This window comes from Petromyzon marinus, chromosome 71 (assembly GCF_048934315.1).
Source record: "Petromyzon marinus isolate PM22_M1 ecotype Great Lakes invasive population chromosome 71, UKy_Petmar_22M1.pri1.0, whole genome shotgun sequence".
Classification (NCBI taxonomy): Eukaryota; Metazoa; Chordata; class Hyperoartia; order Petromyzontiformes; family Petromyzontidae; genus Petromyzon; species Petromyzon marinus.
In genome coordinates this window covers 3,107,617-3,131,879 of record NC_133737.1, presented here as the reverse complement: position 1 = coordinate 3,131,879, position 24,263 = coordinate 3,107,617, and the positions used below count along the sequence as shown (strand labels likewise).

Genomic DNA, 24,263 nt, shown 5'->3' with positions numbered 1-24,263 from the left:
ACACCTGAAGACGATCGCTTGTGTTGCCATCGAAACGTCGTGATTTTTTATTATTTTTATATCTGCTTGGCTTTACCGAGAGACCCACAGAATACCATGTGCATACACACACAATAATGTTCACGTTGTTGTTGAGCTCACGCACCCAAGGGGTCAATGTTCAAGAGAGAGGGAGCAATGGAAAAGGAATCTAAATAAACTCAAACCCCCCGCTCTCTGACGTCACAACTTCTCATTACCTCATCGGTGTGAGACGCCTAGGGGAGGTGTACCTCGCTAGTGACGTCATGTCACCAAGGTTTTCACCCCAACCCCCCCTTCCACCGCGCTTTGCAGCGTGACCTCGCGTCTGGTTGGTCACTGTCGATTTCCGTTGCAGTAAAAATCCTTATTTGGGCACAGCTACCCCCAGTCACTGGCGGTTCATTAACATAATTTATTGATAAATACCGTCGCGAGTTCACTGCGACTGGTTCAGCATCCACGCCTCATCACTGTACATGAGCCCGTCTCATTAACATAATTTATTCAGGTTCACTGCCGCCGGTTGGGGGAGGGGATTGTGTGTGAACTCTGTAAGTGACGTCATGGCATCTCCTGCTGCCGCGTGACGTCACGATATATCCGGAAGCTGTTGCACCGCGCGCGCTCTCACTGAGATCCGAGGTGAGAAGTTCACATCGTGGTTGTTGTTGTGGTGGTGGTTGTTGTTGTCGTGGTTGTTGTTATTGTTTACCCAGGTAGAGCCTCGTTCCTTCTCTCTCGTAGGGGTATCAATTGAGTAGCAGCGAGTATGGAATCGATGTCCAGGTTGGAACATTACAACGCGGGGCCTAGCCTTGCGGGGCCTTGCCTCCTGCCCCCGCCTGATTGCATTTGCTTGAATTCTCTGCTAAAGTTTAATTTGTCTTTACCTGGCTCACTACTTTAGTATCAAAATATAAGAAGAGCTTTTCCCCTTTTTTTCTGGCAACAAAACAGGTTTTAAGATGTTAACCTTTTACAATGAATCATGTCTGCATTAACCACATATACTTGTGATCAAAATGCAAATAAAAAACATGCTCTGATAGTACAGTATATGCATTGTCTGTGAACATGATTGGTCCACACCAGAGACAGATTTCTTTACGGTGTTAGACCAGAGGACGCCAAAAGGCGAACAGCACAAAGACAATGCCACTATCAGAACAATGAGAGCTCGGGGCGAGCAGCTACTTCATGGGACCTCCTTTGCCAGTATCAAAATATAAGAAGAGGTTTTCCCCTTGTATCATTTATAGATTTATACATTTTTTTTGTCTTGGAATATTTTTTGTATACGGTTTCTCAGTGTTTATTTCAATTGTTTAGTTTATTTGGAACACAGTACAGTACTTGATTTGAAGCTTTCGTGACTGCAGGAATTACTCTTTGGTTATTTCGGTAAAGACACGTAGAAAGAAAATGCATTAAATAATAGATTAGGACGTTTCGATTCCAACATACGCAATCGTCATCAGGTAGAATTACATTTCAGAGAGAGACAAAACACAGACACGGAGACACAGATAGACACAAGCAGAGAGATACAACACAGAGACACACAGAGAGACACACAACATAGACATGGCCTGAAATAGAGAGAGGGGGGGGCAGAGAGAGAGGTGGGTCTGCTGGAGTAGAGAAATTAGCATGTCAATGAGAGAGTTGTGTGGAAATCCACCCCGAAGCGGCCGGGGGAGAGAAAGAGTGAATGGACCTATGAGAGCCTGGTAAATTTTTAGAGAAAGAAATAGGCCGTTTGATAAAACAAACTTAGAAATGTTTTTGGAAATGTAATGCAATGCAACACAGAGAGACGGCTAACACACAGTTAACGCATAGGCCTGGTCGTTCTACCTGATGACGATTGCTTGTGTTGCAATCAAAACGTATTTTATTATTTAATTTATTTCCTTTTTACATGACCTTAACGAAAGAACCAAAGAGTTATTCCTGCAGTCACGAAAGCTTCAAATCAAGTTTGAACCACCACTATGAGGAGAATGTAAGTTTGTTTTCTCTCTCTGTGTCTCTGTCAAATTTCACACTTAACTTCTAATTTGGCAATCTCTGGAGATTGTAATAAACCAGCCTATGCATTAACTGTGTGTTTGCCGACTCTCTGCGTTGCATTGCATTACATTTCCAAGCATGAGAGTGCATGTGGATTGCACTCTCATGCTCACATGTCCTTTGGATTGCACTCTCATGCTAACATGTCCTTGGGATTGCACTCTCATGGTCACATGCCCTACAGTCCATCTCTCACAATGGCTGGCCCCACCCTCTTGCTCGATGTGGCAACCCCCCCTCCCTTCCCCTCTCTCGGGTCAACATAATGCCTCGTCCACAGCAGTCTGATTCTCTCACGTGAAGACGGTCGCTTGTTGTTGCGATCGAAATGTCGTGATCTATTATTTTTTCTACCTACGTGACTTTACCGAAAGAACCAAAGAGTATTGATTCCTACAGTCACGAAAGCTTCAAATCAAGATAGTACTTATTTCCATTGTGATGTGAATTTTAGTTGACGTTTACCTAACGTCATTACTTAGTAAAGGCTTAAGTATTGAATATTGCGCTTTTAGCTTCTGTGCGGCAATTTCCAAGAACGTAATCTCCGCGATATGCAAGGAGCTGCTGTATTTTATGTCTATTGGATTTTGAACAGAAACTATATCTCTGCATTCTTGATTTAATTAAGGCCTATTGTACCATGAAGAGGATTGGGGCTATGGGTTGTTATTGGTTTTCAAATATATGCCTCTGCACACATTATTTGAAGATTTGTATGATTTTTGGCAGGACGGTCTAAAGTTGCGTGACCAGGAGTCGAAACCATTGCCTGTTCAACATGGCTTGTGACAGAAATTCACTCTGGCCCCATGCATTATATTACATAGCATCTTCAATAACTATGTACTCTTTGGGTCTTTCGGTCAAGTCACGTAGATAGAAAATAACACAAGCAATCATCTTCAGGTGAGGGAGAAAGCTGCTGAGACAAGGTCTTATATAGGCCTGAGATGGGTGCATCAAGGTAGGTTGGTGGAGCTATAGATGGTCCAACCACAGAGGCTGGGGCAATGGCCTTTTTATTGTGAGAGATTTGCCTGTCCTGAGATCTGTCAACTTTAAAGTAGTTGAATCAACAATTTAGTGCTATTTTCATTATTTAATTAATTCCTCGCGTCGCTAAAGCTACCCTGGGGTTGCCCCTAGCAACGCACACGCGTCATCGGTGGAGGGGGGGTGGGGGGAATTTCTTTTTCGCGTTCAAAATGCAAAAAAATAGGCAACCCTGAGGCGAATTCATCAAAGTGTCATGTCCTGTTCTCCCCCCCCCCCCACCCCAGTGTGTGCACTTACTACTATAGGGTCGGTAGATACTAATATAGCGTTTGTTGTAGCGTGGGCGGGGGATGGGGGGGGGGGGAAAGCAACCCAGCTCCCAGCCTGCCAAGGTGCCACCTCGGCCGGCTAGGCAATCTAGGCGAGGCCGGGTGCTCTGCTCGGGACTAGGCCTCACCACGCCACTCTGTCAGGTTAGTACTTTGTGCTAAAGAGTCGATATACGGTAGTCCTCTACTTACGATGGAGATGTGTTACGACGACCCCATCGTAAGTAAAAAAATATCGTAAGTCAAAGATGGCCTAGCCGACCCAGGAGTCTTAAAGAATGGTGATAATTTAGCAAAACAGAGTAATTTACAGTACCGTATTGTATAAACTATTTACTGTATGTATTTATTAATTACAATTCTGTATTGCACAGTAAAATGTAAAGTAAAAAAAACAAGGTGAATTCTTAGCCTGCCGATATGAACTGCAATTTAATAAAGTTTTTTCAGGAAACAATCCTATCTGCTTTAAAAAAAACTTTTAACATGCATTGAACGTATTGTGGTAACCCTAAAAGGAAATCGCTAAAGCTACGTATCATACATGCATTTATCGTAACGTATCATATTGTACTGTACTCACCAAGATTTGTACGCTGCTGCGTTTGCCTGCCGTGCAAAATTTTAAATATTTTACAATTTTTTCGTATCACTATCGCCATCGTAAGATCGAGATATCGTAAGTCGGGCCATCGTAACTCGGGGACTATCTGTATACTTCCATAGAGTCAGCATGTACTACTGTAGTGATAGCAGCTACCACCACAGTCAGTATGCACTGCTGTAATCATAGCAGGTACCACCACAGTCAGTACGCACTGCTGTAATCATAGCAGGTACCACCACAGTATGCACTGCGGTAATCATAGCAGGTACCACCACAGTGAGTACGCACTGCTATAGTGAAAGCAGGAACCACAGTATGCACTGCTTGAATCATATCAGCTACCACCACGGTCGGTATGCGCTGCTGTAATCATAGCAGGTACCACCACAGTCAGTATGCACTGCTGTAATCATAACAGGATACCAGCACAGTCACTCGGCACTGCTGTAGTCATAGCAGGCAGCACCACAGCAGTATGCACTGCTATAATCATAGCACGTACCACAGTCAGCATGCACTCCTATAATCATAGCAGTTGCCACCACAGTCAGTATGCACTGCTGTAATCATAACAGGTACCACTACTATGCACTGCTGTAGTCAAAGCAGGATACCACCACAGCAGTATGCACTGCTGTAATCATAGCACGTACCAGGCAGCATGCACTCCTATAATCATAGCAGGTACCACCACAGTCACTATGCACTGCTGTAATCATAGCAGGTACCACCACCGTTTGCACTGCTGTAATCATAGCAGGTACCACCACAGTCAGTATGCACTGCTGTAATGATAACAGGTACCAACCATTATGCACTGCTGTAATAGCAGGTACCACCACCGTTTGCACTGCTGTAATCATAGCAGGTAGCACCACAGTCTGTATGCACTGCTGTAATCATTGCAGGTTCCACCACAGCCAGTATGCACTACTGTATTCATAGCAGGTAACACCACAGTCAGTATGCACTGCTGTAATCATAGCAGGTACCACCACAATTAGTATGTACTGATATAGTGAAAGCAGGTGCCACCACAGCATGCACTGCTGTAATAATAACAGGTACCACCACTATGCTGTGCTGTAATCATAGCAGGTACCACTATAGCAGTTTGCACTGCTGTAATCATAGCAGGTAGCACCACAGTTTGTATGCACTGCTGTAATCATTGCAGGTTCCACCACAGTCGGTATGCACTGCTGTAATCATAGCAGGTACCACCACAGTCAGTATGTACTGGTGTCATGACAGCTGGTACCACCACAGTCGGTATGCTCTGCTGTAGTTTTAGTTGATACTGCTATGGAGTTGGTAGATACTGCTATATACAGTTAGTAGATACTAAAACAGTCAGTATATACCACTACGCTCATTAAATACGGGCTAGTCAGTATATACTACTATACAGTCAGTAGATACTACTACTATAGTCAGTAGCTACTGCTATAGAGTCATAAGATACTACTATAGAGTTGGTTACTACCATAGAGTCGGTAGATACTACTTAGGGCCAGTAGATACTACTGCATAATACAAATTTTATTGTTGTGGTTTTCACACCTGATGATGATTGCTTGTGTTGCAGTCGAAACGTTGTGATAATTTTATTGTTTTATATTTTTATTATTTTATTGTTTCCCTTCTACGTGACTTTACCGAAAGAACCAAGAATATGAAGCTTTTGCTATGTTAGTTGAATTTTGTTTTTTTAAATATTCCTTTTGCAGCCAGACAGCCGAAATTGTGTTCTTGGTGTTTTGAGTTAACCTTTATTTAGAAGATACTAGGGCTTCCAGGCATATTTATAACCATTTGCCCTCTCATTGTGTTCCTTCACAGCCCGTGTGATGAATTGGGGAATATCTTGAATACATGAATAAATATAGACATGTAAGTCATATGTCACTATATATTCATTCCTCTGTGCCTCGATATTGACATAGATGTGGATTTTTTTTCTGTTTGCAGCTGACACTTATTCTGACAAGTCCACTGCAGAATTGGTCTGATGGAGCAAAGGCACTCAGCGCAGCTCGGTACAAAAAGACAACAATGAGACCAGTATGCAAACAGCATTGATTCTACTGAAGATTTGACACAGCACCAGAGAACTCAAAGAGGAGAGAAACCCTTAAAGTTCACTGTGTGAGAAGGCATTTGCATGGTCATCAGTTCTTCAGATCCACCAGAGAACACACACAGTAATGAAACCCTTCAGGTGCACCCTTTGCGGGAAGGCGTTTGCAGATTCATCACATCTTAAAATACACCGGAGAACACACACGGGAGAGAAACCCTTCAGGTGTAGTGTGTGTGGGAAAGCATTTTCCGATCCATCTGCCCTTAAAAGACACCAGAGAACACACACGGGAGAGAAACCCTTCAGGTGTACTCTGTGTGGGAAGCCCTTTGCACTGTCATCACATCTTAAAGAACACCAGAGAACACACACAGGAGAGAAACCTTTCAAGTGCACTGTCTGTGAGAAGGCATTTGCATGGTCATCAGGTCTTCAGATCCACCAGAGAACACACACAGGAGAGAAACCCTTCAAGTGCAGTGTGTGTGAGATGGCATTTTCACAGTCATCAAATCTTAACATGCACCAGAGAACGCACACAGGAGAGAAACCCTTCAAGTGCAGTGTGTGTGGGAAGGTATTTTCAAGTTCATTTTATTTAAAAATACACCAGAGAATACACACAGGAGATAACCCCTTCAAGTGCAGTGTGTGTGAGAAGGAATTTTCACAGTCATCAAATTTTAAAATACACCAGAGAATACACACAGGAGATAAACTATTCAAGTGCACTCTGTGCGGGAAGGCGTTTGCACAGTCACCACAGCTTCATAGACACCAGAGAACACACAGGCATCAGAAGATCTCCAAGGAGTGTAGTCTGAAATCGACTTGTGAAGGTCAAAGTGCTGCAATGAGCCTATCCCTACTTAAAAAAGAACCAGAAGTAAATTCCAGCTTGGACACTATGAAATGTTTTAAGGTGAAATTTGAAGAGGCGAAGGTGAAATGTGAAGAGGCGATAGTGAAGAGCGAAGAAGTGAAGGTAAAATGTGAAGATGAAGATTCAACTCCAAAATCGGACCTTCACATCAATGGAGGCAACGTGAAGCAGGAGGAGAATTCTGACTGTAAGGCAGTGCGAGGCAACTCCCAGCAGTTTGTGGAAGTGGAGGTGTGGGTGGACTTCTTAGACAATACAAAGTCAAATGGAGACCCTGTAGATGTGTAAGCTTGAGACAATGAAGCCCCAGTAGATTCGCCTTCGTCACAGGCCTTTAATGAAAAGAAAGTGAAGTTGAACACTCCATTCCTAGGTTCAACCTGCAGAGTAAGAGCGGTCAGAATTTGCGGTCCTGTGGGTTGGGTAGATCTCTAACTAGGAGCCAGAGCCAATAAGCTCCCAAGTATTCACTATGTTACAATAATAATATTAGCATTTATATGGTGCTTGCTTAATCGCCTCAGCAACTCGCAGTTTTGTATCATATCTCATCACAAACACTCGAAGAGCACGCCATTTGGAGTCCTCTGGTCTAACACCGTTGAGACTAGGTTATCTTGTGTGGACCAATCAGTTTAAAAGACTGCATATAATATCAGTGTTTTTTGTTTGCATTTTGATCACAAGTATTGTGGTTAATGCTGACATGATTCCTTGTAAAAGGTTTCAGTTTGGTGTTTTAACATCTCAACACCTGTTTCCATAAAAAAGGAGAAAACCTATTCTCACTCAAAAAGCATGTTGTATATATGCCTTTTCCAAAAATGTACATTAAGAGTGATTCTGCCTATTCTTTTTTGTAATAATTTTGATCGGGATGTAGCGCCGGGGCATGGAAAGGGTGAGTCCCCCCCCCGCCTCCTGCTTTGCCACACAAAAGACAGCTGGAGGATAATTACTCACAAGCCTGTTTGAGAAGTCATGAAATGTGAAAAAAAAACTGCAAACCCAAGGGGGGGGCTAATGAGATTCTACGGGAAATCCCCAGTTGCCTTCAAGAGAAGGCCGCCATAAAGGAAACAACCCACAATAAAATAAACATAAGACGGAAACATCAGGGGTCACGAACCTCCCTTGGACAGCAAAATCTACCCAAGGGCAGTTAATAATTGAGCTGACTGGGGATTTTTTAAAAATACAACAGTAAAGTTCTACGCTTAGCTATATCTTCAACCTCAGGATATCAAAATATTACTTGAGAATAAGAAGCATGGATCCCTGGCGATATAGATGGGGAACAAAGTTTAATTAAACCCTCGAAATATCCTTGGCAACAACTATGGTATACCACGAATCTTGGTTAAGCATGAACCAAATAATAATTATGAAAGTATTAGACCTAGTGTCATTCAGAAAATATACAATGCGAAATATGTCAATCACACACGCCCAAGATAATATGTATTCCACGGGATCAGAGCCTCACCAATCGCCTTTGTCTTCCAGTAGCTAATAGCACATGGTAGCAGTAAATTATGTATGCAGGGGGGCACCTCCCCCTAATATATCAAATACCACGCAATAATTCAAAACTGCAACGTCAGTGCTATGAACGCTGCTCAAAACGTCCTTCGAGTCACTTGCAGAGTCAAAACTGCGGAAAGTGGTACGGTACCAAGCCATAACAGGTGTAAAATAATATTGTTTTTTACTTACGACCAGTGTTGAGAGGACGGAATACATGGCGACAGCAAGCACACCCGTGCACAATAGGTCACGACTTCAAAGGCCATAGCGCCCCTTTTTGAGAGAGACTGCAAGTCTGATGACTGCAAGTCATTAAGAGAGGCTTCCAGCCAAGGCTGGTGCTTGCAGTATTACAATACAAATGTGGGAAAGAGTGCCAAGCATTACTATTCCCAGTGCCGAGGTCGCTGTGTACAGCCAACACTTAGGACCATCGAGTGACAATCGTTCCGATTGTGCTCCGATCAAAGTCAACCCTTCGAGGGAAAGCTGGTGCAACCACTATTCGTGAGAGTGCCCCTTGAAATCGCAACCCACAGGTGAAGTTTAGTTGAGCGTCGGATCAGAGACTGACACGGAACGATATAACTTGATCTCTAGCGTGTCCTCTGTGTAGCACGAGTTGTACAAACAACTGAAGAGGACTCTCTTGAAGAGGGAGGGGGGGGGGGGAAGCCGACAGGCGCTGTCTTTCCAAATCGTTCCACAGTCTCCAATAATCAAAAGTGTCTGGTGCCAAGGGGTGTGACACGCGGCAACCAGCGGACGAGCTACGCGTGATGTTTGGCGACAGGATCATCGGACACATTTACGCAGACTGAGCCGGACCCATCATCCCTGCCAGCACGGGCACCGCCGACAGCGTGACCAGCGTGCCGACTCGGCAACCACCCCAGCGGTGGAGAGAGACTGACGAAGCAGCAGAGAGCACCGTGTGTTCGACACACGCCGACCCAGAGCCCCTGCTGGGGACCTGAGGAATTTTTGGTACAAGGAACGCAACACCTTGGAAGCCGCTAACTCAATAGTGAGCAAGAAGACAACACACCCACACACACAACGCGCATATTGGTACTAATAAGATTGCTCCGAAAAGTTATCTTTGTGCTTCGAAAAGGGTTGCCATCCCAAGGTGGTGCGTTAACTATTAGTTTATAGTGAAAAGCATTGTTCTGTCCCTTGAGTTACATGAATACGGTCATTTAGAAGTATGTCATTTTCATTAATTGCATAACCTTACCAATGAATTCATTGATGACACACTATACATTGATAAACATCTATGTTACAAATCTACACACAGGCATACTATTGTGTTGAGATTTTTATTTTGATCACAGAATCTTGCCCGCGAATTCATTGATGTCCCATTCACCAATTGATAAGCATCTGTTAGCCAAACAGGCACACTTGCACTCACTATTGTTTCAGGACATTTCGTTAATTGCATAGTCTTACCAATGAATTCATTGATGTTTACTCTTGCCCTTGGGCACATGTTTTTTTGGCATGTTTTGTATGAAAATTGTAAAAAAATTACGGACTTTTCCTATCGCCGTGTACAGTGAGTGAAAGTATTTGATCACCTGCTGATTTTGTACGTTTGCCCACTGACAAAAATGATCAGTCTATAATTTTAATGGTAGGTTTATTTGAACAGTGAGAGACAGAATAACAACAAAATCCAGAAAAACGCATGTCAAAAATTTTATAAATTGATTTGCATTTTAATGAGGGAAATAAGTATTTGACCCCCTCTCAATCAGACAGATTTCTGGCTCCCAGGTGTCTTTTATACAGGTAATGAGCTGAGATTAGGAGCACACTCTTAAAGGGAGTGCTCCTAATCTCAGCTTGTTACCTGTATAAAAGACACCTGTCCACAGAAGCAATCAATCAATCAGATTCTAAACTCTCCACCATGGCCAAGACCAGAGAGCTCTCCAAGGAAGTCAGGGACAAGATTGTAGACCTACACAAGGCTGGAATTGCCTACAAGACCATTGCCAAGCAGCTTGGTGAGAAGGTGACAACAGTTGGTACGATTATTCGCAAATGGAAGAAACGCAAATAACTGTCAATCTCCCATGGCCTGGGGCTCCATGCAAGATCTCACTTCGTGGAGTTGCAATGATCATGAGAACAGTGAGGAATCAGCCCAGAACTACACGGGAGGATCTTGTCAATGATCTCAAGGCAGCTGGGACCATAGTCACCAAGAAAACAATTGGTAACACACTGCGCCGTGAAGGACTGAAATCCTGCAGCGCCTGCAAGGTCCCCCTGCTCAAGAAAGCACATACATGCCCGTCTGAAGTTTGCCAATGAACATCTGAATGATTCAGAGGACAACTGGGTGAAAGTGTTGTGGTTAGATGAGACCAAAATGGAGCTCTTTGGCATCAACTCAACTCGCCGTGTTTGGAGGAGGAGGAATGCTGCCTATGACCCCAAGAACACCATTCCCACCGTCAAACATGGAGGTGGAAACATTATGCTTTGGGGGTGTTTTTCTGCTAAGGGGACAGGACAACTTCACTGCATCAAAGGTATGATGGACGGGGCCATGTACCATCAAATCTTGGGTGAGAACCTCCTTCCCTCAGCCAGGGCATTGAAAATGGGTCGTGGATGGGTATTCCAGCATGACAATGACCCAAAACACATGGCCAAGGCAACAGGAGTGGCTAAAGAAGAAGCACATTAAGGTCCTGGAGTGGCCTAGCCAGTCTCCAGACCTTAATCCCATATAAAATCTGTGGAGGGAGCTGAAGGTTCGAATTGCCAAGCGTCAGCCTCGAAACTTTAATGACTTGGAGAAGATCTGCAAAGAGGAGTGGGACAAAATCCCTCCTGAGATGTGTGCAAACCTGGTGGCCAACTACAAGAAACGTCTGACCTCTGTGATTGCCAACAAGGGTTTTGCCACCAAGTACTAAGTCATGTTTTGCAGAGGGGTCAAATCCTTATTTCCCTCATTAAAATGCAAATCAATTTATAACATTTTTGACATGTGTTTTTCTGGATTTTTGTTGTTATTCTGTCTCTCACTGTTCAAAGAAACCTACCATTAAAATTATAAACTAATAATTTATTTGTCAGTGGGTAAACGTACAAAATCAGCAGGGGATTAAATACTTTTTTTCCCTCGCTGTATGGTCGTGCTCCTCGGAGGAGTTAGCCGATTGTTCTGTTAATCAGTTTTAACAAACGTAACCATTGTATGGATCAATGAGTAGGACATCTTCAGGAGTACGGTGTTGACAGTTCTGATCATAAGTGTGTTCACATATTACAGTGTTTTTAGATATTAAAGTTTCTTAACATAGAACAGTCTGAGTGGGTCCTTTCTTAAGGTCATGCATAAAAATCTTAATTATAAGAACTGTATCCTGCGGTGAGATCTGAATTCTGAGACCTGATAGAATTCCACTAAAACATAATCAGTAAAAGTTAAAACGAGAATCATTGTATTGGTAATACACCTTGATTTGAAGCTTTCATGACTGCAGGAATCCATACTCTTTGGTTCTTTCGGTAAAGTCACAGGTATAAAATAAAATACGTGACTTTACCGAATGAACCAAAGAGTATGGTAATACACCCTAAACAACGAAGCTAAGCCTAATTTGCTTAATTGCATTAACAATTCCATACATTTGCAAAAAAATTCAAATTAGACATTTTCAATTGTATTATCACGATTGGTAATACACCCATGACAACGAAGCTGAGCCTAATTGGTATACAGTGGTACCTCGGAGATCGAACTTAATTCGTTCCAAAACCGTGTTCGAACACCGAATCAATTTTCCCCATAAGAATGAATGGAAATAGCATTAATTGGTTCCCCACCCAAGGATGCTCCTATTATGGGCCATTTTTTACAAAGTTTACAATATTAAAGTACAGTACATAAAAGCATACAAGAAACAGTTATAATTAATAGAATAAATGGACATTGAACTTCACTTTACCTGTAGTTAAGGAGAGTGGATGGCTTGAGTGGAAGGTGGTGAGGAAAAAGCTAACGGAACGATGTTTTGCGGTTCTGCACTGGGCGAGAGCTACGCGTAAACTGGGTCATTCGCCTTTGTCTCGGTCACCCTGGCTACGCGTCTCGGCCCATACAGGTTCTTTCAAGTTGTTCTACCTCCGAATTTTTGTTCGATGTCGGGGGCAAAAAATGGTCGAAAATTTTGTCCGATCACCAAATTGTTCGAGTTTTGGGGCGTTCGATCTCCGAGGTTCTACTGTAATTGCATACATTTACAGAATTTCATAAAATGACACATTTTCAATTGTAGTATCATGATTGGTAATACACCCCTAGATAACTAAGCCAAGCCTAATTTAAATTAGCATAATTTAATAAAATTTATTTTTTATGCATTTTTTTCATTTTCAAGACGATATATACAACAAGCACCTCCAAGTGGCAGCTGCCCCTGTGGCATAAGGTGGTCCTGCACCAGCCTGCATGTGGGCATGAGTCTGTTAGTTGGGGGCGATGATTGATGTCTAATTACAATACTGTATTTCACAGTAAAATGTAAAGTAAAAAACACAAGGTAAATTCTTAGCCTACCTATATGAACTGCAATTTAATAGAAAGTTTTTTCAGGAAACAATCCTATCTGCTATTAAAACTTTTAACATGCTTCGAAACACAAAAACAGTAAAAAAATACATGCGCTATCACCGAGACAACTTAACTCCGTCGACCGCTGGTAAGAGTGAGGCATCACACGAGGCGGGAGATGCGTACATCCCGGCAGCATCCCAACGCACAGCATCGTACCTCGTATGCTGCGTTTGCCTCCCGTGCGAAATTTAATATATTTGACAATTTTGTCGTATCGCCATCGTAAAATCGAAATATCGTAAGTCGGACCATCGTAACTTGGGGACTATCTGTAGTATGTTTTAGAATCTGCTGTTAAGAAGACGGTGCATATTTATAATTAATGTTCCTGGACTAACCAGGGATGCTTGTCGGATTTGAACCTTGAAACTCTTCAACAAAAGAGAATGCACTGCCACTTGGCTTCCCTCAATCTGAGTGCTGCAGGTGTAGGCCTCATCCGACAGACATCAACTTCTTGTAAATACGATATAACACGATGAAGTACATTTCAGTGCAGTAATTACATTTTGTCAATATCGATTATTTAGAATGATAATTGAATGAATAGTTGTCTGATTTTGTGCTTACATGTAACATTTTATCTATAAGGGTCAAACATGGAATACGTAATTGTTAGGCGAAAGTGTGTATTTTGGAATTAACCTGTACAGATAACTCACATGAGGGCGGTTGATCTTGTGATACGGGTCAACTGGTATTTTTCGTGATTCAGGAAGCATCTGCCTCTGGAATAAGTCATTGTCTTTGAAATAAGGAACATTCGCATCATTCATCAGTTACAAGCCATACCACTTAAAAGTTACGTATAGGGTATACATTCTCCACAACACAAATTATTTTGTATTACGTGTTTAAATAGATTTTGTCGAACTAGGACTAGAAATGCTCCTTGCCGATTAACATCTGGACTGTTCGTAACCATCGGTTGAAGCAAGCCTGACTGCTGTTGAGACACTGTACACCAATACCGGTCCACAGCTTGCACTGAATCAATGATGCACTCCCAGAAGGCTGTGCTATTTATAGTTTGTGTAAAACATTTATTTGTTTCGTGGAGAGACCGATAAATGAAAGAGACGTCGTGTCTGCTGATCTGTTTCATAGCAAGGAGAGCACATTTGAAATGCATCATGGATTTTTGTTACAGATTTGTATTCTAGCCTAGGTTTTATTGAATTTTAATGTTTAAAGGAAACTTAAATAACCGTGTCCATCGATATCCTGCTGCTTACCACATGTTTACTTAAATATGTTAAAGCCGCCTCAGGAGACATCACCTCAGTCACGAGTGGGTGATATCAGCGCCTCCCTATCTCTGGTTTGTGACCTCACCAAGAGCGGAACTCCCCTCGTCCACGGGACGTGACGACTGTACACCGAGTCTTGGAATTCATTTGCACGGTTATCAAATCTTGACTGACAACAGAGAACATGCACAGAAGAGGAGCCCACCAGGTGCACTTTGTGTGGTGCACGGTTATCAAATCTTCACAACTGCCAGGGGACACATTAAAAACTCCGTCAAGTACACTGTTTTTGAAGGCCTTTGAAGTGTTTTGAAACAAACACGCATAAGAAGATCAATAAGGAGCAGTCTGCATTCGAGGTGTGAAATTACAATTGCCACAATAAGCCCATAGCTTGCAACGCAAGAATCATTCGAAACTTGACGAAGCTTTGGTGACTGCAGGAATGCATACTCTGGCTCTTTCGGTAAAGTCACGTAGATAAAAAAATAAAAATAAACATGACGTTTAGATCGGAAGACAAGCAATCGTCTTCAGGTGAAAAAAAAGACAGCAGGCAGACTGCTGAGGCAGGAAGAAATATAGCGAGAGGGCTACTGCAGCCAAAGGTTATATAGGTTTGAGATGGGTATAACCCAAGGGTACGTGGGTGGGGATAGAAATGGAATTTGCATGTAAATGTAAGATCGCAGAGCTAGGTATACCTCGGCTGTTGTGTTGCTAGAGATTAGCATGTCAATCTGTTAATGTAACCCCATGGCTACGGTGCTGAAGAAGCCATTTTATTGCTCGAGATTAGAGATTAGCATGTCAATGTGAGACGGCTCCTGCAGCAGCGGCTATGTGAATGGGAGACAGCCTATTAAACAAGCGCCATCACCGCATCGAGGGAAAGGGAGCAGCAGCGATGTTAGTGAGACTTGTAGCCTGTTAATGTAAAGACATTTAACAAGGTAATGTAACTCAGAGTCGGAAATAACTGCTAATATAGGCAAGTAGGATGAAGCATCACAGCCAGTTATGACTTTACCTGAGGTTAATAACGTCCTTTCAATGATTGCTCAGTTTGTACCCATCTCGGTTGTCTCGAAGCTGACAAGCAAATCACCTGGAGATAGTGAGATGTCTTTAATTAGAGATAGCAAGTGAGCTGAATTAAGTACAGCTGAGGTGGTCTTGCCAGTGAATGGAAGCAAGGTCTCAGAAATCGGGCCCGTTTGTAGGTGGGTGGTGGAGACGATAGGACGGAGTGGTGTACCTTTATGGATTTTTGGTAAGCCATAAAATCTCGGTGGTCCAGCAGTAGCTGTACTTAATTCAGCTCACTTGGTATCTCTAATTAAATACATCTCACAATCTGCAGGTGATTTGCTTGTCAGCTTCGATTTAATTTCTTTGTTTACCAATGTCATGTGAGCCCACTGAATTATAACAGTGATCTGCCACGGCTGAGGTGTTCGTCCTACTGTGTTTCAGGTCTGCTTTATGTTCACGGATGCGGTCCGAGACGTTGTTTGCTTTCTCCAATGTAACTTCTACCACAGAGGCAACTTAGTTTGTAGACGCCCGGGTACTGTATGTCTGGAACCACATCTTTTACAGACGGACCAGATCATGGATTTTATGTACTGTGTTGAATCGGACCTGGATCTTGTGTTTATTCAGGATTTTGGAGATCTTTTTTGGGACCCCCGCAATGTAGGGTAAGGTGATGGTTTTTAATGGCTCCTCAAGGGGATCCTTCTTCATGGTTGGAGTGATGGCTTTGCGAATTGTGTAGTCGGAGTAACCATTAGCGTTGAGAGCTTGGTGTACGTGCTTGAGTTCACTGGCTATGTGTTCCTGGTCGGAGATGCATTGGGCTCTATGGTGTAGAGTCTTTATGAGGGAATTCTTCTGGGATGGATGGTGGTGGGAATCCGGTTTTAAGTAAGCATCCGTATGGGTAGCTTTCCTGTAGACAGTGGCTCATTGAACCATCAGGTCTCCTTTTAATTAGGACATCCAAAAAGGGTAGCTTGCCATTTTTTCGACTTCTATAGTGAATCTTATAGCTGGGTGTATGGAATTGATGTGGTCGAGGAATTGGTCTAGAGCCGGCCGGGCATTTGGCCAGATGACAAAAGTGTCATCCACGTACCTCTTCCATAAGGTTGGGCGTAGAGTCGCAGTCTGGATGGCGTCAGTCTCAAATTTCTCCATGAAAACGTTGACTACAACCGGAGATAAGGCGGAGCCCATTGGAGTGCCCTCAGTTTGTTTGTAGAAAGTTCCATTTCAGGTGAAGTATGTGTAGTGTTGTAAGGATGAGCAGACTTCTTAGGAGGCACACTCTGTTTATTGTATTATTTCCTCATACAATCCTTAACACACACACAGAGGGATATACGGTCCCCTCACCTGATACCCTAGGGAGGTACAGCCTCCGGACTTGGCGGGACTCACACGTCTACCACTAACCTAGCCTAGCGTCCTCCGGCTAGGACCTAGGGGAGGCTATCTGACCCACTGCTGGCCCGGTGGGTCCTGATCACTGGGGATGCCGAGCCTTAGCCCTTAGAAGGGCTGGAAGGCTGGTCCAGGGTCCTAGCTAGGCTTCAGCCCAGTCTTTTGTCTTCGTTTAGGGAGAGAACTCCCCGAGCTCTGTTGGGTCACCCTTCTTATACTCCTTCGTGGCCAGGCAGAACCAATCATACATTCCCACGTGGAACACTCTGATTGGTTCTGACCAAACCCTGGCCACGATCCGTTTCACCTCGACTGACCCCAACCGTTGTACGCAGAGGTAACGCTGCACTGCCCTGGTGGCAATGCAGGTTACGCAACAGTGCGTAGTTAACACCTCTACATATGTGTTGGTTAAGCAGTGTCTCACCAGGGGGGGGGGGGGGTACATCAGTATGCAGTCCTTGAAACACCTCTACATATGTGTTGGTTAAGCAGTGTCTCACCAGGGGGGGGGGGGGTACATCAGTATGCAGTCCTTGATGAACCAAGTCTTCAATTATTGCGATGGTGTCAGGTACAGGAACGTTGGTGAATAAGGAAACTACATCAAAACTTTTGATTTAAAGCTTTCGTGACTGCAGTAATTCATATTCTTAGCTCTTTCGGTAAAGTCACGTTGAAGGGAAACAATAAAACAAAATATATAAAACAATAATAAACAATAAAATATATGTTTTATTGTTTCCCTTCAACGTGACTTTACCGAAAGAGCTATGAATATACATCAAAACTGACAAGCAGGTCGTCTAGGGACAGGAAAATACCCTTGATTGTCGATACCAGGTGAGTAGAGTTTAGTACCGCAGAGGTGGTTTTTCCAGTAAAAGGCCACAGGATTTCAGACAAAAAAACGAGCCAGTTTGTAGGTGGGGGAGTTGATAGTAGAGACAATGGGACAAAGGGGTGTATCTTTTTTGTGTATCTTTGAACGCCAGATAAACTTGGTGGCCTGGCCGCAGAAGGTTTCAACGAGAACGGTTTGGTTTTATCAATGCGGTTGAATCAGAAATGATTTTGTTGGTTTTAATGACGAGGCTGTTGGTGGGGTCTCTTCTTATTTTTGTATAGCTGCCATCGTTGAGTAGTTCCTGAATTTTGTTATATTCTATTTTGTCCATGATTACAGTGGCATTGCCCTTGGCTGAGAGGATGACAATGTCATCCCTATATTCTTGGCTCTTTCGGTAAAGTCACGTAGAAGGGAAATAATAAAATAATACAAATATAAAACAATAAAATTATCATGACGTTTCGACTGCAACACAAGCAATCATCATCAGGTGTGAAAACCACAAGAAAATTTGAAAAAAGTGGCGTTTTTTAACGTTAGCACCACGGATAGCGATTTGACTGTTCAGATGGATGAGTCCATCTATATTCTTAGTTTTTTCGGTAAAGTCACTGAATTACTGCAGTCACGAAAGCTTTAAATCAAGAGTCCATCTATGTTCGGAAAAGAGGAGGGGGGGGACGAAAAAATAATGGATGCGGTCTGAAAGCCACCTTAAGTGTGATCAATCAATTAAGACCCGAAATGGTTTATCAAATCCTTCCAATGATTGCTAAGCCAGAATCCATCTCGGTTGAAAATGTCTCTGTGTTTGGCTGAACAATCTCTCATGGTAGCCAGATGGCTTGCAGATCGCAGTAACAGTTCTTTTTCCGATGGTCTGAAATCCGTTTTAGCTAAAGGGATAAACTTTGCAGTCACACCTAAACACATACCAGTTAATGATATCATTGCTCAAGTAGACGTGGCTCTCAAGGGCCTGGGTCATATCGCTGCAGACATAACAAGATCTGAAATCGCTGCAACCCTTAAAAAACGCTAAGATGCCAGCTAGCAACCTCAGCAAAGATGAGCGTTTTGAATTGTATAAATTAAAAAGAGGGATGACATTGTCATCCTCTCAGCCGACAAGGGCAATGCCACTGTCATCATGGATAAAATAGAATATAACAACAAAATTCAAGAATTACTCAACGATGGCAGCTATACAAAAATAAAAAGAGATCGCACCAACAGCCTCGTCATAAAAACCAACAAAATATTTTCTGATTCAACCGCATTAATTGATCAAACCAAACAGTTCTCGTTGAAACCTTCTGCTGCCAGACCACCAAGATTATATGGCTTACCAAAAATACATAAAGTAGATACACCCCTTCGTCCCATCGTCTCTACTATGAACTGCCCCACCTACAAACACTCTCGTTTTCTGTCTGAAATCCTGCGGCCTTTCACTGGAAAAAACACCTCTGTGGTACAAAATTCTACTCACCGGGTATCAACAATCAATGGTATTTCCCTGTCCCCAGACGACCTGCTTGTGAGTTTTGATGTAGTTTCCTTATTCACCAAAGGTCATGTACCTGACACCATCGCAATCATTGAAGACTTGGTTCAAGGACTGCATACTGATGTACCCCGTACCCCCCCCCCCCACCCCCCCCTGGTGAGACACTACTTAACCAACACATACTTCACGTGGAATGGAACTTTCTACAAACAAACTGAGGGCACACCAATGGGCTCCCCCCTCTCCGGTTGCAGCCAACATTTTCATGGAAAAATTTGAGACTGACGCCATCCAGACTGCCACTCTGCGCCCAACCTTATGGAAGAGATACGTGGATGACACTTTTGTCATCTGGCCACATGGCCGGCCTGCTCTAGACCCAATTATTCGACCTCATCAATTCCATACACCCAGCCATCAGATTTACCATGGAAGTCGAAAAAGATGGCAAGCTACCTTTTTTGGATGTCCTAATAAAAAAGAGACCTGATGGTTCAATGAACCACTCTGTCTACAGGAAAGATACCCATACGGATGCTTACCTGAAACCAGAATCCCACCACCATCCATCCCAGAAGAATTCCCTCATCAAGACTCTGCACCATAGAGCCCAATGCATGTCCGACCAGGAACACATAGCCAGTGAACTCAAGCACGTACACCAAGTTTTTAAGGCTAATGGTTATTCCGACTACACAATCCGCAAAGCTATCACTCCAACCGTGAAGAAGGATCCTCTAGAGGAGTCTTTCAAAACCATCACTTTACCTTACATTGCGGGGATCACAAAAAAGATCTCCAAAATCTTGAATAAACACAAGATCCAGGTCCAATTCAACACATGACATAAAATCCGTGATCTGGTTCCGTCTGTAAAAGATGTATTCCGGACATACAGTACCCTGGCGTCTACAAACTAAGTTGCCTCTGTGGTAGTAGTTACATTGGAGAAACCAAACGACATGTCTCGGACTGAATTCGTGAACACAAAGCAGACCTGAAACACGGTAGAACCAACACCTTGGCCGTGGCAGATCACTGTTCTAATTCAGTAGGTTCACATGACATTGACTTCTCCAAGACAGAGGTTATTTGCAAGCCATCTGGCTACCATGAGAGATTCGTTCATGAGGGTATCCACATATACAAACACAGAGACAATTTCAACCGAGGAGATGGATTCTGGCTTAGCAATCGTTGGAAGGATTTGATAAACCATTTCGGGTCTTAATTGATTGATCACACTTAAGGTGGCTTTCAGACCGCATCCATTATTTTTTAGTCTCCCCCCTCCTCTTTTCCAAACATAGATGGACTCGTCCATCTGAACAAACTGTCAAATCGCTATCCATGGTGCTGTTAAAAAAACGCCACTTTTTCAAATGTTCTTGTTGTGGTTTTCACACCTGATGATGATTGCTTGTGTTGCAGTCAAAACGTCGTGAGAATTTTATTGTTTTATATTTTTATTTTATTGTTTCCCTTCTACGTGACTTTACCGAAAGAACTAAGAATATGAATCCCTGCAGTCACGAAAGCTTTAAATGAAAATGGCATCCCTCTTTTCTAATTGAGATAATTAAAAACGCTCATCTTTGCTGATGTTGCTAGCTGGCATCTTAGCGTTTTTGAGGGTTGCAGCGATTTCAGATCTTGCTACGTCTGCAGCGATGTGACCCAGGCCCTTGAGAGCCACGTCGACATGGGCAATGATATCATTAACTGGTATGTGTCTAGGTGTGACTGCAAAGTTTAGCCCTTTAGTTAAAACGGATTTTAGACCATCAGAAATAGAACTGTTACTGCGATTAATTACTATGTTAACGTCTAGCTTTTCGGTGTGTGGGTCCGGTTTCTTCTTGGAGAGGAGGTTGAATTTGGAAATCAAGTTGTCCTTACATTTGGTCGACATAGTGGCAGCTGAAGAGGCAGTCATATTGTCTACATGTTCCCAATCCGATCTGGACATTGTTGCCGTCAGTGATGTGTGATTTGTAGAGTGTCTTGTCTAACTGATCTAGTTCGGTGCGCATAAGTCTGATTTTTTCTGAGATAAGAGTTAAGCTAGTTCTAGATAGAATTCGTCTTGCATTAGAAGTTACAGCAGCAGAGGTTAGTGTAAATGCGGTTGGTATTACCTTCGAGTCGCGGCTTATCTTCAGAAAGGTGAGAGACTCGATTAGTTGAGCCTTCTTATCCCGGAGTTTGTTGAAGGATCTCAAGGTTATGTGGAATCCCTCCCCGTAGAGGCAGTTAAATTTTGATTTAAAGCTTTCATGACTGCAGGGATTCATCTTCTTGGTTCTTTCGGTAAAGTCACGTAGAAGGTAAATAATAAAATAATAAAAATAAACCATTATATCCTGAATAAACACAAGATCCAGGTCCGATTCAACACAGTACATAAAATCCGTGATCTGGTCCCGTCTGTAAAAGATGTGGTTCCAGACATACAGTACCCAGGCATCTACAAACTTTTGCCTCTGTGGTAGCAGTTACATTAGAGAAACCAAATGACGTCTCGGACCGCATCCGTGAACATAAAGCAGACCTGAAACACGGTAGGACGAACACCTCAGCCGTGGCAGATCACTGTTATAATTCAGTGGGCTCACATGACATTGACTTCTCCAAGACGGAGGTTCTCTGCAAGCCATCCGGCTACCATGAGAGATTCGTTCATAAGGCCATCCACATATGCAAACACAGAGACAATTTCAACCGAGAAGATGGATTCTGGCTGAGCAATCATTGGAAGGACGTGATAAACCATTTCGGGTCTTGATTGTGCATTGCCTCTTAGTACCTTCCACGCGACGGTCAATGGTATGGTTTATAGCAGATTGTATAATAGTAGAACAGTGTAATGTTTAATATAATTTATAAGGTAATATATAGTATCGTAATTGTATGGTGAATATACAGCAGTGTGGTATACAGTAGGGTTGGTAGAATAATACATGGTGTAATATTACAAGTCTAATATTATAGTCTAAAGTATAGGGTAGTGTATAGTAACGCAGTGTATAATTCAATGTTGGGGTCTATGGCAGTTTATAATACGGGGTATAGGCGTGTGATGTAAGAAAAAAAGATTAGTTTGAGGCATATATTTTTTGCGACATAGAAGTGTAATGTATAATTACTTATTGTTCGTAGCTCAGATTATTGGAGAGTATATTGAGTATATTGATGATATTTATGTAGTTTATATTTTAATTTATCGGTTCACTATATGGTAGTCATTATATAGTGAAGTGTATACCCAGTTACTTAATGTTAATAGCTCAACTTATTGGAGAATATATTGAGTAAATTGATTATATTGACATAGTTTATATTTAGTTATTTCACATCGGTTTATTGTATGAAAGTTGGGTAGTTGCAGTTCTTTAGTGTTAATATAATAAATGCCTTTGTTGATATGTAAACTCTGACTTTAACATAGCCACTTCCGTGACCAGTTACATGCTAATTCCTCACATTAACATCATACTAATCTCCCAGTTACATGCTAATTTCTCACCTTAACATCCTAATCTCTTAGTAACTTTCAGTGTAATGTAAAAAAAATGTATTTGGTAATATATAGTATCGTACTTGTATAGCGAATATACAGCAGTGTGGTATACAGTAGGGTTAGTAAAATAATACAGTGTAATATTACAAGTCTAATATTATAATCTAAGGCATAGAGTAAAGTAACGCAGTGTATAATTCAATGTTGGGGTCTGTCTATAGCAATTTATAATAAAAATATTAGTTGGAGGCATATTATAATAATTTTTGCGACATAGAAGTGTAATGTATAATGACTTATTGTTAGTAGCTCAGCTTAGTGGAGAATATATTGAGTACATTGATTATATTGATGTAGTTTATATTTAGTTCTTTCACATCGGTTTATTGTATGATAGTTGGGTAGTTGCAGTTCTTTAGCATCAATATACTAAATGCCTCTGTTGATATGTAAACTCTGACTTCAACATAGCTACTTCCGTGACCAGTTACATGCCAATTCCTCACATTAACATCATGCTAATATCCCAGTTACATGCTAATTTCTGACTTTAACATCCTGTTAATCTCTCACATTAACATAGCTACTTCTATGCTAAATTATTCTATTGATATGTAAACTCCTTTGTCAAGGCGCTCTGCTCCTCCCACCCAGCTTAAAATACGCTGCCAAGCTTAGCAGTGTCCATTGGAGCACTGTCTTTCCGACAGCTGTTTCTTCACCTGAGGACAGCTGCTTGTGTTGTGGCCGAAACCCCGTGAGCATTTTTATTTTTTATATTTTTTTTATTATTTCCCTTCTACGTGACTTTACCAAAATAACCAAGATAAATGTATGCATTTATACAAATTAGGCTCAGCTTATTTGCCCAGGGTGTATTACCAATCGTGATAATACAATGATTCTCGCTTTAACTTTTACTGATTATGATTTAGTGTAATTCCATCAGGTCTCAGAATTCAGATCTTACTGCGAGATACAGTTCTTATAATTAAGATTATGCATGCACTTAAGAAGGCACCACTCAGACTCTTGTGTTAAGCAACTTTAATATCTAAAAACACTAATATGCGAATATATTTATGATCGGAATTGTCAACACCATACTACTGAAGATGTTCTACTCATTAATCTGTACAATTGACCCTCAATGGTAATGTTTGTTAGAACTGAGTAACAGAACAATCGGCTAACTCCTCCGAGGAGCGCGACCATACACGGCAATAGGAAAAGTCCATTAAAAAATTACAATATTCATACGAAACAATCTAAAGAAACATGTGCCCAATGGCAAAAATAGACATCAATGAATTCATTGGTAAGATTATGCAAGTAACGAAATGTCCTGAAACAATAATGTGAGTGCTAGTGTGCCTGATGGGCTAACAAATGCTTATCAATTGGCTAATGGGGCATCAATGAATTTGCGGGCAAGATTCTGTGACCCACCACTGCGATCTCTACATTGGGTCAAACTTAACTTATCTTAATGATCGACGGCTTGTGCATTAAGAC

The 24,263-nt window shown here is 42.2% G+C and overlaps 2 protein-coding genes across 4 annotated transcripts in view; one reads left to right on the top strand and one right to left on the bottom strand.

Moving 5' to 3' along the window:
* Positions 1-24,263, bottom strand: part of LOC142906830 (uncharacterized) — a 169,869-nt gene that overhangs the window by 46,359 nt on the left and 99,247 nt on the right. The gene's annotated exons all lie outside the window — the stretch shown is intronic.
* On the top strand, positions 551-11,856 carry LOC142906863 (uncharacterized). 3 transcript variants are annotated; one of them, XM_076055565.1, is made up of 3 exons: positions 551-666; positions 1,962-2,029; positions 6,004-11,856. In XM_076055565.1, exon 3 carries the CDS (start codon positions 6,240-6,242, stop codon positions 7,284-7,286), a length of 1,047 nt encoding a protein of 348 aa, XP_075911680.1. In that variant the 5' UTR covers positions 551-666; positions 1,962-2,029; positions 6,004-6,239; the 3' UTR covers positions 7,287-11,856. The 3 variants fall into 3 exon arrangements, with proteins under 3 accessions (XP_075911680.1, XP_075911679.1, XP_075911681.1); XM_076055564.1 differs by lacking the exon at positions 1,962-2,029; XM_076055566.1 differs by lacking the exons at positions 551-666; positions 1,962-2,029 and adding an exon at positions 3,444-3,569.